The 16,281-nt window shown below is 42.8% G+C and overlaps 1 protein-coding gene across 9 annotated transcripts in view; it reads right to left on the reverse strand.

Annotated features, from left to right (window-relative positions):
* The window catches only part of LOC140411725 (CTP synthase 1), a 97,250-nt gene that overhangs the window by 40,724 nt on the left and 40,245 nt on the right, over positions 1–16,281 (reverse strand). For all 9 annotated transcript variants that reach the window (XR_011940988.1, XM_072500737.1, XM_072500734.1 and 6 more), the window contains 8 exons: positions 16,097–16,185; positions 15,364–15,458; positions 12,355–12,417; positions 10,187–10,230; positions 9,253–9,349; positions 4,574–4,629; positions 4,178–4,274; positions 3,075–3,219 (listed from right to left, as the gene is read on the reverse strand). Coding sequence is in view for 8 of the 9 variants with exons in the window: in XM_072500737.1 (XP_072356838.1) it covers positions 3,075–3,219; positions 4,178–4,274; positions 4,574–4,629; positions 9,253–9,349; positions 10,187–10,230; positions 12,355–12,417; positions 15,364–15,458; positions 16,097–16,185 (686 nt within the window). In the remaining variant the exon portion in view is untranslated. The remainder of the gene's footprint in view (positions 1–3,074; positions 3,220–4,177; positions 4,275–4,573; positions 4,630–9,252; positions 9,350–10,186; positions 10,231–12,354; positions 12,418–15,363; positions 15,459–16,096; positions 16,186–16,281) is intronic.

Consider the following 16,281-nt stretch of genomic DNA (forward strand, 5'->3'; position numbering starts at 1 on the left):
GGTAGAGATGGGCAAGCTAATGGGCTAAAGGTAGACAAGTCTCCTGGCCAAATGGAATGCATCCCAGAGTGCTAAAAAAGATGGCTAGGGAAATTGCAAATGCGCTAGTGATAAGTTACCAAAATTCACGAGGCTCTGGGGTGGTCCCGGTGGATTGGAAATTACCAAACGTGACACCACTGTTTAAAAAAGGAGGTAGACAGAAAGCGGGTAATTATAGGCCAGAGAGCTTAACTTCGGTAGTAGGGAAGATGCTGGAATCTATCATCAAGGAAGAAATAGCGAGGCATCTGGATGGAAATTGTCCCATTGGACAGACGCAGCATGGGTTCATAAAGGGCAGGCCATGCCTAACTAATTTAGTGGAATTTTTTTAGGACATTACCAGTGCGGTAGATAACGGGGAGCCAATGGATGTGGTATATCTGGATTTCCAGAAAGTCTTTGACAAGGTGCCACAGAAAAGGTTGCTGCATAAGATAAAGATGCATGGCATTAAGGGGAAAGTAGTAGCATGGATAGAGGATTGGTTAATTAATAGAAAGCAAAGAGTGGGGATTAATGGGTGTTTCTCTGGTTGGCAATCAGTAGCTAGTGGTGTCCCTCAGGGATCAGTGTTGGGCCCATAATTGTTCACAATTTACATAGATGATTTGGAGTTGGGGACCAAGGGCAATGTGCCCAAGTTTGCAGACGACATTAAGATGAGTGGTAAAGCAAAAAGTGCAGAGGATACTGAAAGTCTGCAGAGGGATTTGGATAGGCTAAGGAAATGGGCTAGGTTCTGGCAGATGGAATACAATGTTGACAAATGTGAGGTTATCCATTTTGGTAGAATAACAGCAAAAGGGATTATTATTTAAATGATAAAATATTAAAACATGCTGCCGTGCAGAGAGACCTCGGTGTGCTAGTGCAGGAGTCGCAAAAAGTTGGTTTACAGGTGCAACAGGTGATTAAGAAGGCAAATGGAATTTTGTCCTTCATTGCTAGAGGGATGGAGTTTAAGACTAGGGAGGTTATGCTGCAATTGTATAAGGTGTTAGTGAGGCCACGCCTGGAGTAGTGTGTTCAGTTTTGGTCTCCTTACTTGAGAAAGGACGTACTGGCACTAGAGGGTGTGTAGAGGAGATTCACTAGGTTAATCCCAGAGCTGAAGGGGTTGGATTACGAGGAGAGGTTGAGTAGACTGGGACTGTACTCGTTGGAATTTAGAAGGATGAGGGGGGATCTTATAGAAACATATAAAATTATGAAGGGAATAGATAGGATAGATGCGGGCAGGTTGGTTTCCACTGGCGGGTGAAAGCAGAACTAGGGGCCATAGCCTCAAAATAAGGGGAAGTAGATTTAGGACTGAGTTTAGGAGGAACTTCTTCACCCAACGGGTTGTGAATCTATGGAATTCCTTGCCTAGTGAAGCAGTAGAGGCTCCTTCATTCAATGTTTTTAAGATAAAGATGGATAGTTTTTTGAAGAATAAAGGGATTAAGGGTTATGGTGTTCAGGCCGGAAAGTGGAGCTGAGTCCACAAAAGATCAGCCATGATCTCATTGAATGGTGGAGCAGGCTCGAGGGGCCAGATGGCCTACTCCTTGTTCTTATATGCGTGGAAAGTTCTTTACGCAGAGGGTGGTGGGTGCCTGGAACGCATTGCCGGCGGAGGTGGTAGAGGCGGGCACGATAGCGTCATTTAAGATGTATCTAGACAGATACATGAATGGGCAGGGAGCAGAGGGATACAGATCCTTAGAAAATAGGCAACAGTTTTAGAGGATCTGGATCGGCGTAGGCTTGGAGGACCGAAGGGCCTGCTCCTGTGCTGTAATTTTTCTTTGTTCTTATTCAATGAGGTCATGGCTGATCTGCGACCTAACTCTATATACATGCCTTCAGCCCATATTGAGAATATTTTTGCTTCACAAAAATCTATCTCAGATTTAAAATGAGCCACTGTTCTAGGTTCAACTGTTGTTTGTGGGAGAAAGTTCCAAACCTCTACCACCCTTTGAGTGAAGACGTTCGTCCTAACATCTCTCCTGAATGGTCCAGCCCTGATTTTGAGACAATGTCCCCTAGTTTCAGAATCTCGAACCAGTGGAAATAGTTTACCTTTATCTACGCTGTCTTTTCCTGTAAAACCTTGAATACTTCGATCGGATCACCCATAACCTTCTAAATTTTAGCAAAATCAGGTCTAATTTGAGTAATCTCTCCTCGTAACTCAACCCCTGTAATCCAGGTATTTCTGTAAACCAACGTTGTACTCACTCCAAGGCCAAAATATCCTTCCTAAAGTGTGGTGCCCAGAACTGTTCACAGTACTCCAAGTGGAGCCTAACTAAGGTTTTGTATAGCTGCAGCGTAACCCTTGTGTCTTTATATTCCATATTAATGCTAGCATTCCATTAATGCTAGCATTCCATTAATGCTAGCATTCCATTAATGCTAGCATTCCATTAGCCTTTTTGATTATTTTCTGCACTTTTTCCTGGCATTTTAAGGGTCTATGTACCTGAGCCCCCAAATCTCTTTGGACATCCACTATACCTAACCTCTTTCCATTTAGAAAATACTCTGCTCTATCCTTTTTTGGTTCAAAATGGATAACCTCACACCTGCTTATATTAAATTCCATCTGACACAGTTTTGCCCGTTCTTCTAGTCTGTCAATATTTCCTTGCAATTTTATGCTATCATCTAGGCTGTCTACAATGCCACCTAACTTTGTATCATCCACAAATGTAGATATACAACTTCCCATGCCACCATCCAAGTCAATAATGAAAAGTTTAAATAATTGAGACCCAACTCAGATCCCTGTGGAACACCATTAGTCACTTCCTGCCAATTAGAGTAATTGCCCATTATCCCCACTCTCTGTCGCCTGCCACTCAACCAATTTCCTAATCATGTCAATCGTGGCAACTATATCTTAGAGAATGGCTTTTTTTAAACCAACCACAATTGATAAAACTACAAGTCAATAAAAAAAGCTCAGTTGTGAGCTTACACTGAATCAATCAGAAAGCTCATGCCGATATTCATATATTTACAATAGAACAGACAATTACCTTGGCGACAGTCTACATCCCTTTTCCAAGTAACGTTGAAGTTTCCCTGAGGCGGCCAACATCAGGCCAAAGTAAGGTGGTGATGGTTTCATGGGTCTGGAGGTAAACTCTGGATGATACTGGACCCCAACAAAATAGGGATGCTCTGAAAAAGACAAGCATCCACCCAATTACAAAACTTCACATGACTTGAATCAGAGTTATTTAACCTTGAAGGAGAGTCAACAGGTAAGCTTGTACTCGAACGCCAACCTTCCTCACCACAAAGACAAAAAAAAGCACTCAAAACCGTACCAACGATTCTGGCAAACGGCAGCTAATATTCGTGCAGTTGCTGTGAACAGACTGTTTGTGGGGAGCATGAAGCACAAGGAACCAACAACTGAAAGCTGACTTGAGGTCCCTGGCTTCAACCACCCTCAGAAAGAGTGCAAAGCACTCAACCCAATCTGCATAGGGCATGGAAAATGCGGCCATCTGCTCCATGAGTGGAGGACGAGGGAAGTGGGACTGTGGTCCATGACTTCCAGAACCTGGAAAATATCACATCAATCTGCCCACTAGGAGCTGTTGTTGGAGATGCACGATTTTTCCACTCCAAAGGCCACTGAACGGAGCCAAACTATAAGCTTTACTTGCCTTACAGAAATAATAGTAAAGGCACTCAGAAAATTAGTCAAGAAATTGTATGTATTATCAGAAAACCAAGACATTCCACTGCAGCATTAACAATATTTTGATCACAATAGAAGTTACAGAAAGCACACCATAATTTGTAACTTTGTCATGCAATGTGTGACAAGAGACTGAATTTAAAGGAATGTTCAAAACTGAATTGACTATAAAACTAAAAGATGCCTCAAATTTGAATTTCTGAAACTTTTTCCCAAAGTAACATTCAAGCACCAAATTTGTTCAGGTTATATACTTAACATTACAGGCGGCAGCTTGGGGATTTAATCAAAATTTTAATACGCGAGTATATGTTTTATCCAAAATATTGCTTCAAATAGTAAACTTTACAAAAAGGACTCCGCTCAGTGATTCACAGTACTTTAGAAGAATTAGCTCATTTTCTACCACCAAAACATCGCTTCACTTACCGTCGAGTTCTATTATTTCCATTCGTTCCCCCTCCACATCCTGACCAACAAATCGAAATCCTTTCTCTTCGAAGTTATTTCGCATTTCTGGATTCACCTGCAATACAACATATTGGAGTGTTTTTGTCCTTTGTTTCAATGTGGTTAGGCAGAACTTTTTGGTGGAATCCAATTGGGAAGAAAGTTTTGGTGCAAAAGGATTAACGTGAAATGCAAATTTAAAAATAGCCATTTAGAAGAGGAGAGAAGCGCACATTTAAAACAGAGAACATTGGAAGACAAGGACAGGGCTGATGCTCTGAACAGGCTTGAGGGGGGACAGGTTATAATAAAAATGCTGCATGTTTTTCAAACAAAGACTGCAGAAAGTTCAAGGAAAAGCAAAGCAGCTTGTACCTCATATCGATGTCTGTGTCGTTCTTCAATATAGTCGCAATTCTTATACAACTTCCCTAAAGGTCAAATAAAGCATATTTTGAAACTCTTTATACGGAAACACTCACACAAGAAAACTGACCAGCTTTTGGTTCAGCCAAAATATTTTTGGAGAAGACATTTCTATGAATTGGGCTGATCCTTGGACATTTTGTCCGAATCCTCATTAAATCAGATGCATTTAATTTGGAAATGAGGCTTTTGTTTTCTTTATGCAGTGAGTTACGATGATCTGGAATGAGTCATTTGAAAGGACAGTGGAAGCAAATTCAATAGTCACTTTCAAAAGCGAAGGGATGGGCAGCAAGTGGGTCTGGTCGCTATAAAATATGTCATTGGGGATCCTGCCATCCTCCACGTGGCTCACATTTCCAAGCCATTTCAAGCACCGCTGACTTAGTATGGCGTACATGCTGGGGATGTTAGCTACCTCGCGGACTTCTATGTTGGAGATACAGTCCTGCCACCTGATGCCAAGGATCCATCTGAGGCAGGAAAGATGAAATACCTCGAGGCTTTGGTCGTGGCTGGCATATACTGTCCAGACCTCACTGCCGTAAAGCAGGATACTGAGGGTGCAAACTCGAAACACTCAAACCTTTGTGTTCTGTGTGAGTACACTATTTTCCCACACTCTCCTGGTCAGTCTGCACATAGCAGCAGACACCTTTCTTCTGAAACAGCGCCCTTCCTAGGCCCGCCCTATCCCCGTAACCCCACTAAGCTACACATCTTTTGTCAACAAGTGGCAATTTTATCATGGGCAATTCGCCTAACTTGCACTTCTTTGGACTGTGGGAGGAAACCACAGCACCGGGAGGAAAACCATGCAGACACGGGGACGAAGTGCAAACTCCACACAGTCACCCAAGGCAGGAATCAAATATGGGTCCCTGGCTCTGTGAGGCAGCAATTCTTTTTTTTTTCCCAATTAAGGAGCAATTTAGCGTGGCCTATTCACCTACCCATCACATCTTTTTGGGTTGTGGGGGTGAGACCCACGCAGACACGGGGAGAATATGCAAACTCCACACGGACAGTGACCCGGGGCTGGGATCGAACCCAGGTCCTCGATGCTGTGAGGTGCCGTGCTGCCCCAACCTAAAAATTACCTTCACTCTTAAGAGTTGTGACTTATGAACAGACTGGCACGAGTTGGGTGAATATGGACCGAACAAAACAGTTGAAAGAACTGCTTTGATTCCTATTGAGGGAGTTAGATATGCTCTGGAATCAAAATAAATGCAAGAGTCAGACAGAGTCATGAAAGTGGATCTGGGGCAGCATGGTGGCGCAGTGGTTAGCACTGGGACTACGGTGCTGAGGACCCAGGTTCGAATCACGGCCGTAGGTCACTGCCTGTGTGGAGTTTGCACATTCTCCCCATGTCTGCGAGGGTTTCACCCCCACAACCCAAAAGATGCGCAGGTTACGAGAGAGAAAATGCTGGAAAATCTCAGCAAGTCTGGCAGCATCTGTAGGGAGAGAAAAGAGCTAACGTTTCCAGTCCGATGACTCTTTGTTAAAGCTTTGACAAAGAGTCATCGGACTCGAAAACTTAGCTCTTTTCTCTCCCTACAGATGCTCCCAGCTGATTTACCAAGAGAACACATTACTTCCCTCAGTAAATCATTATATTCCACATTTCACCCATATTAAGTCGTTGCTCTGTCCATCCACCCTCTTCACTGCAGTACATATTAAATGAAATGATTATATATTTCTGTGGCAGGGACTAGTCCACTGGAACAAATTCAAGTCGGGTCATTGGCTAAATTCATAAAATGGTTGAGCACAGGAGGCCATTGGGCCCATGGTATCTGTGTCAGCCCTCTGCAAGAGCAACTCAGCAAGTCCCACTGCTTGCCTTTTCCCTGCATCCCAGCAACTGATTTTTCTTCAGATAATTATCCAATTCCCTTTTGAAGGCCATGATTGAATCTGCCTCCAATCTTTCTCTCTCAGACAGTGCATCCCACATCCTAACCACGGACTACATTACAAAAGGTTTTTCCCACACGTCACCTCTAGTTCTTCTGCCAATCTTAGTGTCCTTTCTGCCAGTGAGAACAGTTTCTCCCTATACATGTCATGATTTTAAACATCTCTATTAAATCTCCTCTCAACCTCTTCTTTAATGAGAACAGTCCGTTTCACCTATTTATCCTTTCATTCATTCACGGTATGTGGGCATCGTTGGGTCAGAATATATTGTCTATGCTTAATTGCTCTTGATCTGAGTGGTTTCAGAGTCAACTACATTGCTGTATATCTGGAGACAGACTGGGCAAGGACAGCTGATTTCCTTCCCTAAACTAAAGGACATTCGTGAACCAGATGGGTTTTTAACAACAATCTACAATACTTTCATGGTCATCATTGGACTCCAGATTTTTACCCAATTCAAATTTCACCATCTGTCCTGGTGGGATTCGAACGCGGGTACCCAGAGCATCACCTTGGGTCTTTGGATTATTAATCCAGCAATACTACCACTATGCCACCACTTTCCTTGTCCGCATAACTGAAATCCCTTCTTTCCGGAATTATTCTTGTAAATCTTTTCTGCATCATCTACAGCTCCTTCACATCCTTCCTGAATTGTGCATATGTTAGGCTGTTTGAAAATACTGCAGGAGGGGGAATAAATTCAATGCAACCACATTCAAAGACTCAGTTATTGTTCCCATTGTTCTACTTCACACAAGAACTTCCAATATTATTGCATTAACTACATTGAATCTGTGCTGTAATATTTGGACTGGTAACCTAACCCAAAGGTGCAACATTTAATTAGATTCTCACATACAATTCACAACCAGTAATGCAAATTAGTTTAAAAATGACTTATCAACTGAAGGTATAATCTCAAATAAAATCAGCAAAATCTATTTATTTGATTCCCATCTCTCACTGTCCTGTGACGGTGAACTTAAAAATGAGAAAGGAACACCTCATATCAAACTCAATATTTAGACTTGAGAACATCGGAGATTGCATCTCTTTCTTTCAGGGCTCCATTCACTCTTCTATGAAAGGGCAGTCCATCGAACTGTCATACCTCCCTCATAGCCAGCAAAATGCTGAATCAGCCCCGGGCACCAGAAGGCTGCAGCAACCACTGATGACAAGAGCTTAATATCAAGCAATTGCGGCACAATGCTCTTCCCAATTGGAGGGAGGGGGAAGGGAAACATTATCTCAAACTAATTGCTGCATAGTCCATGAACTGATGCAAACTTGATTTAAGTACAGGATCCTCAAAATGCACTTCTCAAGGTCGTCAATGTCAGCCAGGACCATCTCTAGTTTCCTCACAGAAAAAGCTTCTCTAATGTAGATTACGCTGAACCTATCAAGGTTCCACTTAGAAAGTCGACAATTCAAAGCAGCATGCTGACTGATCAGTGCCTCAATCACAGATTAAATGATTATGATTGTGCCAAGTATCCAGGATAGTCTGTTGGATCAAGCGAACCAGGCACACACAAGGCTGTTTAATCCATATCATTAACGGCTCTAGGTGCAAGTTGTATCCTTTATATTGTGAACGCCAAAACCCTGCTGCCCATGTCTTAACTTGCCGCAGCTCCTGTTCTCCTGTCACATCCGTGTTTGCTGACCCACATTGGCTCCCAGTCAAAAAATGTCTTGGTTTTTAAATTATCATCATTTTCAAATCCCTCCCTGGCCTTGCACAGCACAACCCTCCGACATATCTGCATTCCTCTATTTCTGGCTATCGTGCATTTCCAATCATGATTCTGTCACCATTGATGGCTGTGTCTTCAAATGTCTGGGCCCTAAGCTCTGGAATTCCTTCCCTAAACTTCTCTACCGCACTCTCCTCCTCTGAGACACATCTTTGAACAAGTTTTAATCACCTGACCTACATCTCTGAAGTGGCTCAGTACCATGTTTTGTTTTGTAATGTTCCTTGAAGTACCTTGGTATGCATCATTGTGGTAAAGGCACCGTCATGCCCACTGCAGGCATGAGGATATTTCCAACTTGAAAACTATATTTTCATGTGGACACCAAAAGCTGTTTAAGATGGGTGTCGAATATCATGTGACTTGGCAATATGCAGCTCTGGACAGTCCTGAAACTCCTCAAATTCCTCAATACATCTGGACAATCACAGCCACTTGCGAAATTCACACAACTCTTTTGTTAAGGGCGCACTCACAACTGAACGGACCAGGGACATTGAAACTTAATAGGCATTCGACAGATATAAAATGGTTCTCATAGACCTTCCACTGTCTTGTGGTGGCTCCTCTCCCCAACATATGGAGAGTACACCTTTATTCCCTATCTTCATGGATCCTTTTCTCCCCTAAGATGCCAGTATGTGTAGACACTATTTCCATTATCACTAGTTCACGGCCTGGTTATGTGGAGAGGTCATGAAGGAATGCAGCAGCGTGTTACCACCCTGCAGCAAATAAATATCCTGCTTTTACACAGCTCTAGACTAATGGTTCGATTTGATTCAAGCAGTTCAGACCTGCGAACTAGGATTGCCCACCAAGATGCGAGTTCACAGGTCATTTGCGACTCTTTCGTTGGTCGCAGCTTCTATGAAACAACAGCTGAAATGGATCGGAAAAAGCAAAAATATAAAATGAAACTCCTACTTGTCAATGAATTTTTTTCCTTCAGAATTGTTTTTCTCTTGCCAAGTCTCATGGTTCCTCCCATGTCCCCAGGGTTGTGTTCTGGCATGTCAATCACCTGTACAAAATTTTACACAGAATTTTAAAACCTTCATCTCGCGTAAGAAATCACCATTAAACTCATTATTTATAATTAAGTGACCTTAGCATCTGCTGCTAAATACTGCTCCGCAATATGATATATTTTTATATCTTTGTATCTCCTCAGAATTCCCAAACTCAGAAAATTATGGATGCTCAGTTATTCAGCATATTTAACACAGACATGTAGACTTTGGGCTACCAAAGGAATTACTCTGGGTTCAAGTCCTACTTCATGGCTTGATAGCCATGGAAGGTGCATTCGTAATGTGGCCAAACAGGTCGATTATCAGCCTGTAAATCCTTCCAATACGCTTGATGGCAGGCAGGCAAGAGTGGTAGAGATTCCTGGCCAGCCATGCTGCAGAATACAATGGCCAAGCATAATCATGGACCAAACCGATAGAAATCCATGGTCACCAAGGGAATTACTCTGGGTTCAAGTCCTACTTCTGTGCCGTGAGGCAGCAGTGCTAACCACTGCGCCACCGTGCCTCCCTACTTGGCAACAATTACACAATTTTCCCCCTCACATAAGGGGTTGGGGGGGTGGTCTAATGTGACTGCAATATAACCCTGGCTGGAGGAGACAAAGCAGCGTGTTTTTTTGACAGGACATGTACAAAGATAAGTGGGCCAGCTTTCAAACAGCAACGTGACCAAACGTCGTATCACTTGAAAAGAAGCACGTATGAAACAATCGGCAAAACCGACGTGCCTACTTGCTTCATGGAAAATGGCTCGCCAACTCAGCCGGAAAAGTAGGAAATGATTCAAAGAGGCATAATTTTCTTAGTGGATATTGCATACATACCACAGGATGATTTGTATCAGGATTAAATTCAGTTGAATTGGCATCTGTAAAAGCAAATACATGCAATAAAATGTACTGTATTTGAAACACAAGTTTTATATTTTTCTTACCCGGAACAAACCTAATCACAGGATTTATAATAAAGGACTGGAGGAAACAGGACTGGATTTTGGCACATAATTTACATACTGCACAATTTTAAAAGTGTATTTTTCCCTATTAAAGAACAGGACCGTTAAAAACTAAAATTCTTGACAGGAAAAACACAGCAATGAAAGTGATTATTTCAAAATATGTTTGCCAGATGTACTGATTTGATTACAAAATGTACAGTTCATGTTAAATTTATAACGAAAGAGAATATAAATGACTACATATGTTTCGGGAGTGAAAAAAGGACTCTTAAAGTCTTAATCCAGAAATACAAATTGAAGACACTAGGGGAAAAAAAAATCACTTGAGCTAAGCATTAACAATCGTGAAAAAAAGCATGGCCCAGATTTTGCTGTAACGCTGATCGTGAAACTGCAGTCACCTTCATTCCTCCACTAAACTGGTCGGGCAGCACGGTGGTGCAGTAGTTAGCACTGCTGCCTCACGGCGCCGAGGTCCCAGGTTCGACCCCACCTCTGGGTTACTGTCCGTGTGGAGTTTGCACATTCTCCCCGTGTTTCCGTGGGTTTCACCCCCACAACCCAAAGATGTGGGGCAGCACGGTAGCATTGTGGATAGCACAATTGCTTCACAGCTCCAGGGTCCCAGGTTCGATTCCGGCTTGGGTCACTGTCTGTGCGGAGTCTGCACATCCTCCCCGTGTGTGCGTGGGTTTCCTCCGGGTGCTCCGGTTTCCTCCCACAGTCCAAAGATGTGCAGGTTAGGTGGATTGGCTATGATAAATTGCCCTTAGTGTCCAAAATTGCCCTTAGTGTTGGGTGGGGTTACTGGGTTATGGGGATAGGGTGGAGGTGTTGACCTTGGGTAGGATGCTCTTTCCAAGAGCCGGTGCAGACTCGATGGGCCGAATGGCCTCCTTCTGCACGGTAAATTCTATGATTCTATGCGCAGGGTAGGTGGATTGGCCATGCTAAATTGCCCCTTAATTGGAAAAAATTAATTGGGTACTTTATATTTATTAAAAATAAATAAATAAACTGGCAGCAACCTCTGGAGTTCAAACATGCGCAGTTAAATGCAAAATCCAGAAGTTGCTTTCAGTGAATCTACACTTCCCCATAGGGTGGTGTTAAATTTCCCCCGAGACTGGAATAAATTAAAAATCAGTTAACTGACGAGTACTTGCCCTTTACTAGCCTTGATGTAAAAACCATTGAGAAAGCTACATCTGTTGAATAAGTTATATTTAAAGTCTATAATTACTGCTGGAAAACCTCTCTGGCCCTGGAAAACTAATTTTATATTTGTGGAACGCCAAATTTCTCCACTGTAATAAAAAATAACATATATTTTTAAAAGTTTGTTATTATTTCAGCTGCTACCTTAATGCCAAGAGCATAGAGAATGCAGCAAAAATGAAGGATAATCGGTGCATTTCACTTCCTGGTTTGCTGTCTGAGGATGGTTAAATGTGATTGGCTGCTTATTATACTTGATGGTATCACTGTTGCAGGATAGCTAGAGATCCTCCTGACTTGGTGCTGGATTCAAACTAAAGTTGGAAAAGGGGAAATCCACTATGAAATCTAGCCAATACTTCAAAACTGATTGATATCAAATTGATAGACGGAGTCCCAATTTAAGACTAACTTGGAGTTTGTAAGTACAGATTGTAGTTGAATGGGCCTCAAGATTTCCAAGCTTTGCTCATTCATAAATGTAGTTCCAGGCCTGACATTGGTTAAAACCAACCTGTCCTGCTTCAAAGTTGAACTAGAATTTAACTTCTCAGATCTGAAGAGTTGTGCATATTTCAAATGCTCAGTCTTGCTTTAACCCAAGTTATAAATGTTAAGATTTAGCGTTGAGGCGTAATAATTCTTTTCTCTGTTGTAGAACGCAATTCACTTTTCGGACTGGGCCCGACTAGTCATGGGGCTGATACCAAAAGGTTGACATAAACCGCACAGAAAGCAAGTATTAATGATACAAACCCATACACGAGTATAAACACTAAACATTTCTGTCAATAAATGGGATATGTTCATCCATACCTGGCCAGTTAAGCACATTCCGTGCAAACTCGACAACTGCTAGCTGCATTCCAAGGCACACACCTGAAACAAGACACAGCAAATTAATTACACGGCAAACAACTAGTGAACTTGCAGTAATTTATGAATCAAAAGTGTAATAGGGCTGGATGCAGGTGGAGTGGGGTCGGTGATTGAAATTGTGTAGTGAGAGGTATTGATAGACGATAGAATAAGAGGTAGTGGTTTGCAATCTTTTTTTTTCGTTATTTGTTTATGGGATGTGGGCGTCGCTGGCTGGGCCAGCATTAATTGCCCATCGGTAATTGCCAACTGAAGGCAATTCAACTACATTGCTGTGGGTCTGGAGTCACATGTAGGCAAGGCCAAGTAAGGATGGCAGATTTTGTTCCCTAAAGGACATTAGTGAACCAGATGGGATTCAACAACAATGGACAACTGTTTTATGGACATTGTTAGACTTTTAATTCCAGATTTTTATTGATTCAAGTTTCGCCATGCCATGGTGGAGATTCAAACCCGGGTCCCTGGGATCATTGTCCTGGGTCTCTAAAATATTGGTCCAATGACAATACTACACCACTGCCTCCCCAGCCAATTTACAATCTTCTAATGAGGTCTCAGATGAGGAGTCATCTTCCTCACAGCCCATTCTGCCGCAAGTTAGTGCATATGGTTAATACACACTCAGCCAGTGCTAGTACAATGGGTTTTGCAGCCCTGGGTAAGTAGCCTGACGCGCACCCACCACCCAACTCCAATTACATCTTGAAATTGAGCTCCCACTCTCACACAACTGCCACGAATAGTCAAGCTCATGGGTAGTTGTTACCCGCAGCCTGCCCTCAACTCTCGCTCTGGTCTCAGCTTCTTCTCTGCTCAGACCGCTTCTCAGGTACTGCAGCACCACGTTCCCTCAGCCAGGGCACTGCTTAGATTTGTGTGCGCCGCTCTCAAACGTCCCGCTAACCTTTGACCCGCACCACCGGATTATCACCCAGGAGCTCACCTACTTTTTGAATGGTTAACTTGAGAGTATGGAACCAAGCCTATCCAACCTTTCTTCATAGTTTAAATATTCCATCCCAGGCAACATGCTGGTGAATCGCCTCTGCACCTCCAGTACAATCACATCCTTCCCATAATGTGGAGACCAGAACTCCACACAGTACTCCAGCTGTGGCTTCACCAAAGTTCTATACAACTCCAACATGACCTCCTGGCTTTTGGAACCTATGCCTCGATTGATAAAGGCAAGTGTCCCATATGCCTTTTTCACCACCCTATTAACCTGCACTTCTGCCTCAGAGATCTATGTACAAACACTCCAAGGTCCCTTTGTTCCTCAGAACTTCCCAGTGTCAGGCCATTGATTGAGTACCTCTTTGTCAAATTACTCCTTCCAAAGTGTACAATCTCTCACTTTTCAGGGTTAAATTCCATATGCCACTTTTCTGCCCTTTGACCATCCCGTCTGTATCTTCCTGTAACCCAAGTCACTCAACCTCACTGTTTACCACTCGGCCAATCTGTGTCATCCGCAAACTTTCTGATCGTACCTCCCACATAGTCATCTATGCAATTTATATAAATGATGAACAATAGGGGACCCAGCATAGATCACGGTGGTGCGCCAATGTAAGTTGCAATGAGGAAATAAAAACCTTACAAATGGATATAAATAGGTTCGGAAAGTGGGCCAAAATGTGGCAGATGGAGTTTAACATTGATAAGTGTGAGCTCATATCTTTTGGTCGAAAAAATGGAAAGGCAACTTATTATCTAAACTGGAGAGACTTTGGGAAGCTCCGGTGCAGAGGGACCTGGGAGTCCTCGTGCATGAGTCACAGAAAACTAGCATGCAGGTACAGCAGGTAATAAGGAAAGCAAATGGAATGTTGGAATTTATAGCAAAAGGAATTGAGTACAAAGGTAAGGAAGTGTTGTTGCAACTATACAAGACATTGGCGAGACCACACCTGGAGTATTATGCACAGTTTTGGTCCCCTTATTTCAGGAACGATGTAGAGGCATTGGAGGCAGTTCAGAGGAGGTTCACCAGATTTATTCCAGAGATGAAGGGTTTGTCATATGAGGAGAGATTGAACAGTTTAGGCCTATACTCTCTCGAGTTTAGAAGAATGAGGGGAGATCAAATTGAGGTATACAAGGTGCTAAAAGGTATGGCTAAAGTAGACGTGGAGAAGATGCTGCCTCTTGTGGGGCATTCTAAAACAAGAGGTCATAATCTTAGAATAAGAGGTAGCAAATTTAAAACAGATTTGAGGAGAAACTACTTTTCCCAAAGATTGTGAAACAGTGGAATTTGCTACCCCAGAGTGCGGTGGATGCAGGGACAGTGAGTAAATTTAAGGAGGGGTTCGACAGATATTTTACTTGATAATGGTTTGGAGGGTTATGGCGAACTGGCAGGACAGTGGAGTTGAGGCCAGGATGGGGTCAGCCACGATCACATTGAGGGTATCAGGCTCGGGAGGCTAAATTGCCGACTCCCGCTCCTAGATCATGTGTTCGAAGGAGGAGATGCTCTGGCTGATTTTGCAATCCAGCTCTTGGTCTATACCATTTTAGGTAAAAGATGAGGAACATATCAGCTATGATAGAATGGCGGAGCAGACTCGATAGGCCAAATTCTACTCCTATATCTTATGAACTTATGACTAAAAGCTTTGTCAAAGATGTGGGTTTGAAGGAGGAAAGAGAGGTCCAGAGGCGGCGAGGTTTAATATAATAAGCATCTTTTATTGTCACAACTGTGAAAAGCCCCTATTCTCCACATTCTGGCGCCTGTTAGGGTAAGCCGGTATGGGAAATGAACCCACGCTGCTGGCCTTGTTCTGCATTACAAACCAGCTGTCTAGCCCACTGAGCTTCCAGAGTTTGGGGCGCAGGCAATAGACAGCAGGGCCACCAGAGGAGAAACCTGGAGCACAGATAGAAACTCTTAGGGTGCACTATCAACCAGTGAGTTGGATTAAACCCTCTTACCCAAAAACGGCTTCTTCTGTCTTCTGGCCCAACCAATAGCGAGAATCTTTCCCTCTGTACCTCGAAAGCCAAAGCCACCAGGAACCAAAACTCCACTATAAGAAATCATGAACAATGAATGGCAACAACACCACAGCAACTATGATGCAAACAAATACAGCAATTCAATTATTAGCTCTACTTGTTATACTGGGTTCTTTCAAACCCCCTGTCCCACCCAGGGGTCTTTAAGGTGATGCTTGGTTTTAAATACATATAATAGGGAGAGACAAAAAGGAGAATTCTCCCACTGTTTCCCTTCCCCCATTTTCTGATCTTGCGTTGCTCTACATAAGCTGACATCTAGTTTTAACCCATTGAGTTTTCACAGCACAATATTTCTCTGGGTTAACTTATTTAAATCTTTACTGAAAATTCATTCTTGAAACTTGGAAATTTTACGCTGAGTACTTAAGTTACTCCAAATTTCTATTGGAGGGGCAGCTTATGAGTCTGAGGTTTGCAACATGTCCCTGTCTGAAAAGGTGTTGCACTCTTCATCACTGCATCGACTTGGGCGTCCCAAGGAAATAATAAAAGATGAACTGGTGGAGCTGCACAAGGTGCGCAGATTGAAACAGCTCATTTGTATTTATTCAACTGATCAGAGGGGTGCATGAAGAGCATTTTACTGGGATATTTGTGCGGTACTAATGGATAATCCATTCCAGAAATAAATATATGGAGTGCTTACTTGGAACTACATAGGTTCTGCCAGGCCTCATGGTACTTGACTGGTTGTTCCTGCTGTCTACAAGGCTCCAAATCTGCAGAGTCAATATACTGTGAAGAAAGATGATATTATTTTAGTCACTTTAGAATCGTACACACTAGACTAATACCAACAGACTGATCAGCAACGTTCAAAAATCCATGGTA

The sequence above is a fragment of the Scyliorhinus torazame genome, chromosome 1, assembly GCF_047496885.1.
Source record: "Scyliorhinus torazame isolate Kashiwa2021f chromosome 1, sScyTor2.1, whole genome shotgun sequence".
Lineage (NCBI taxonomy): Eukaryota > Metazoa > Chordata > Chondrichthyes > Carcharhiniformes > Scyliorhinidae > Scyliorhinus > Scyliorhinus torazame.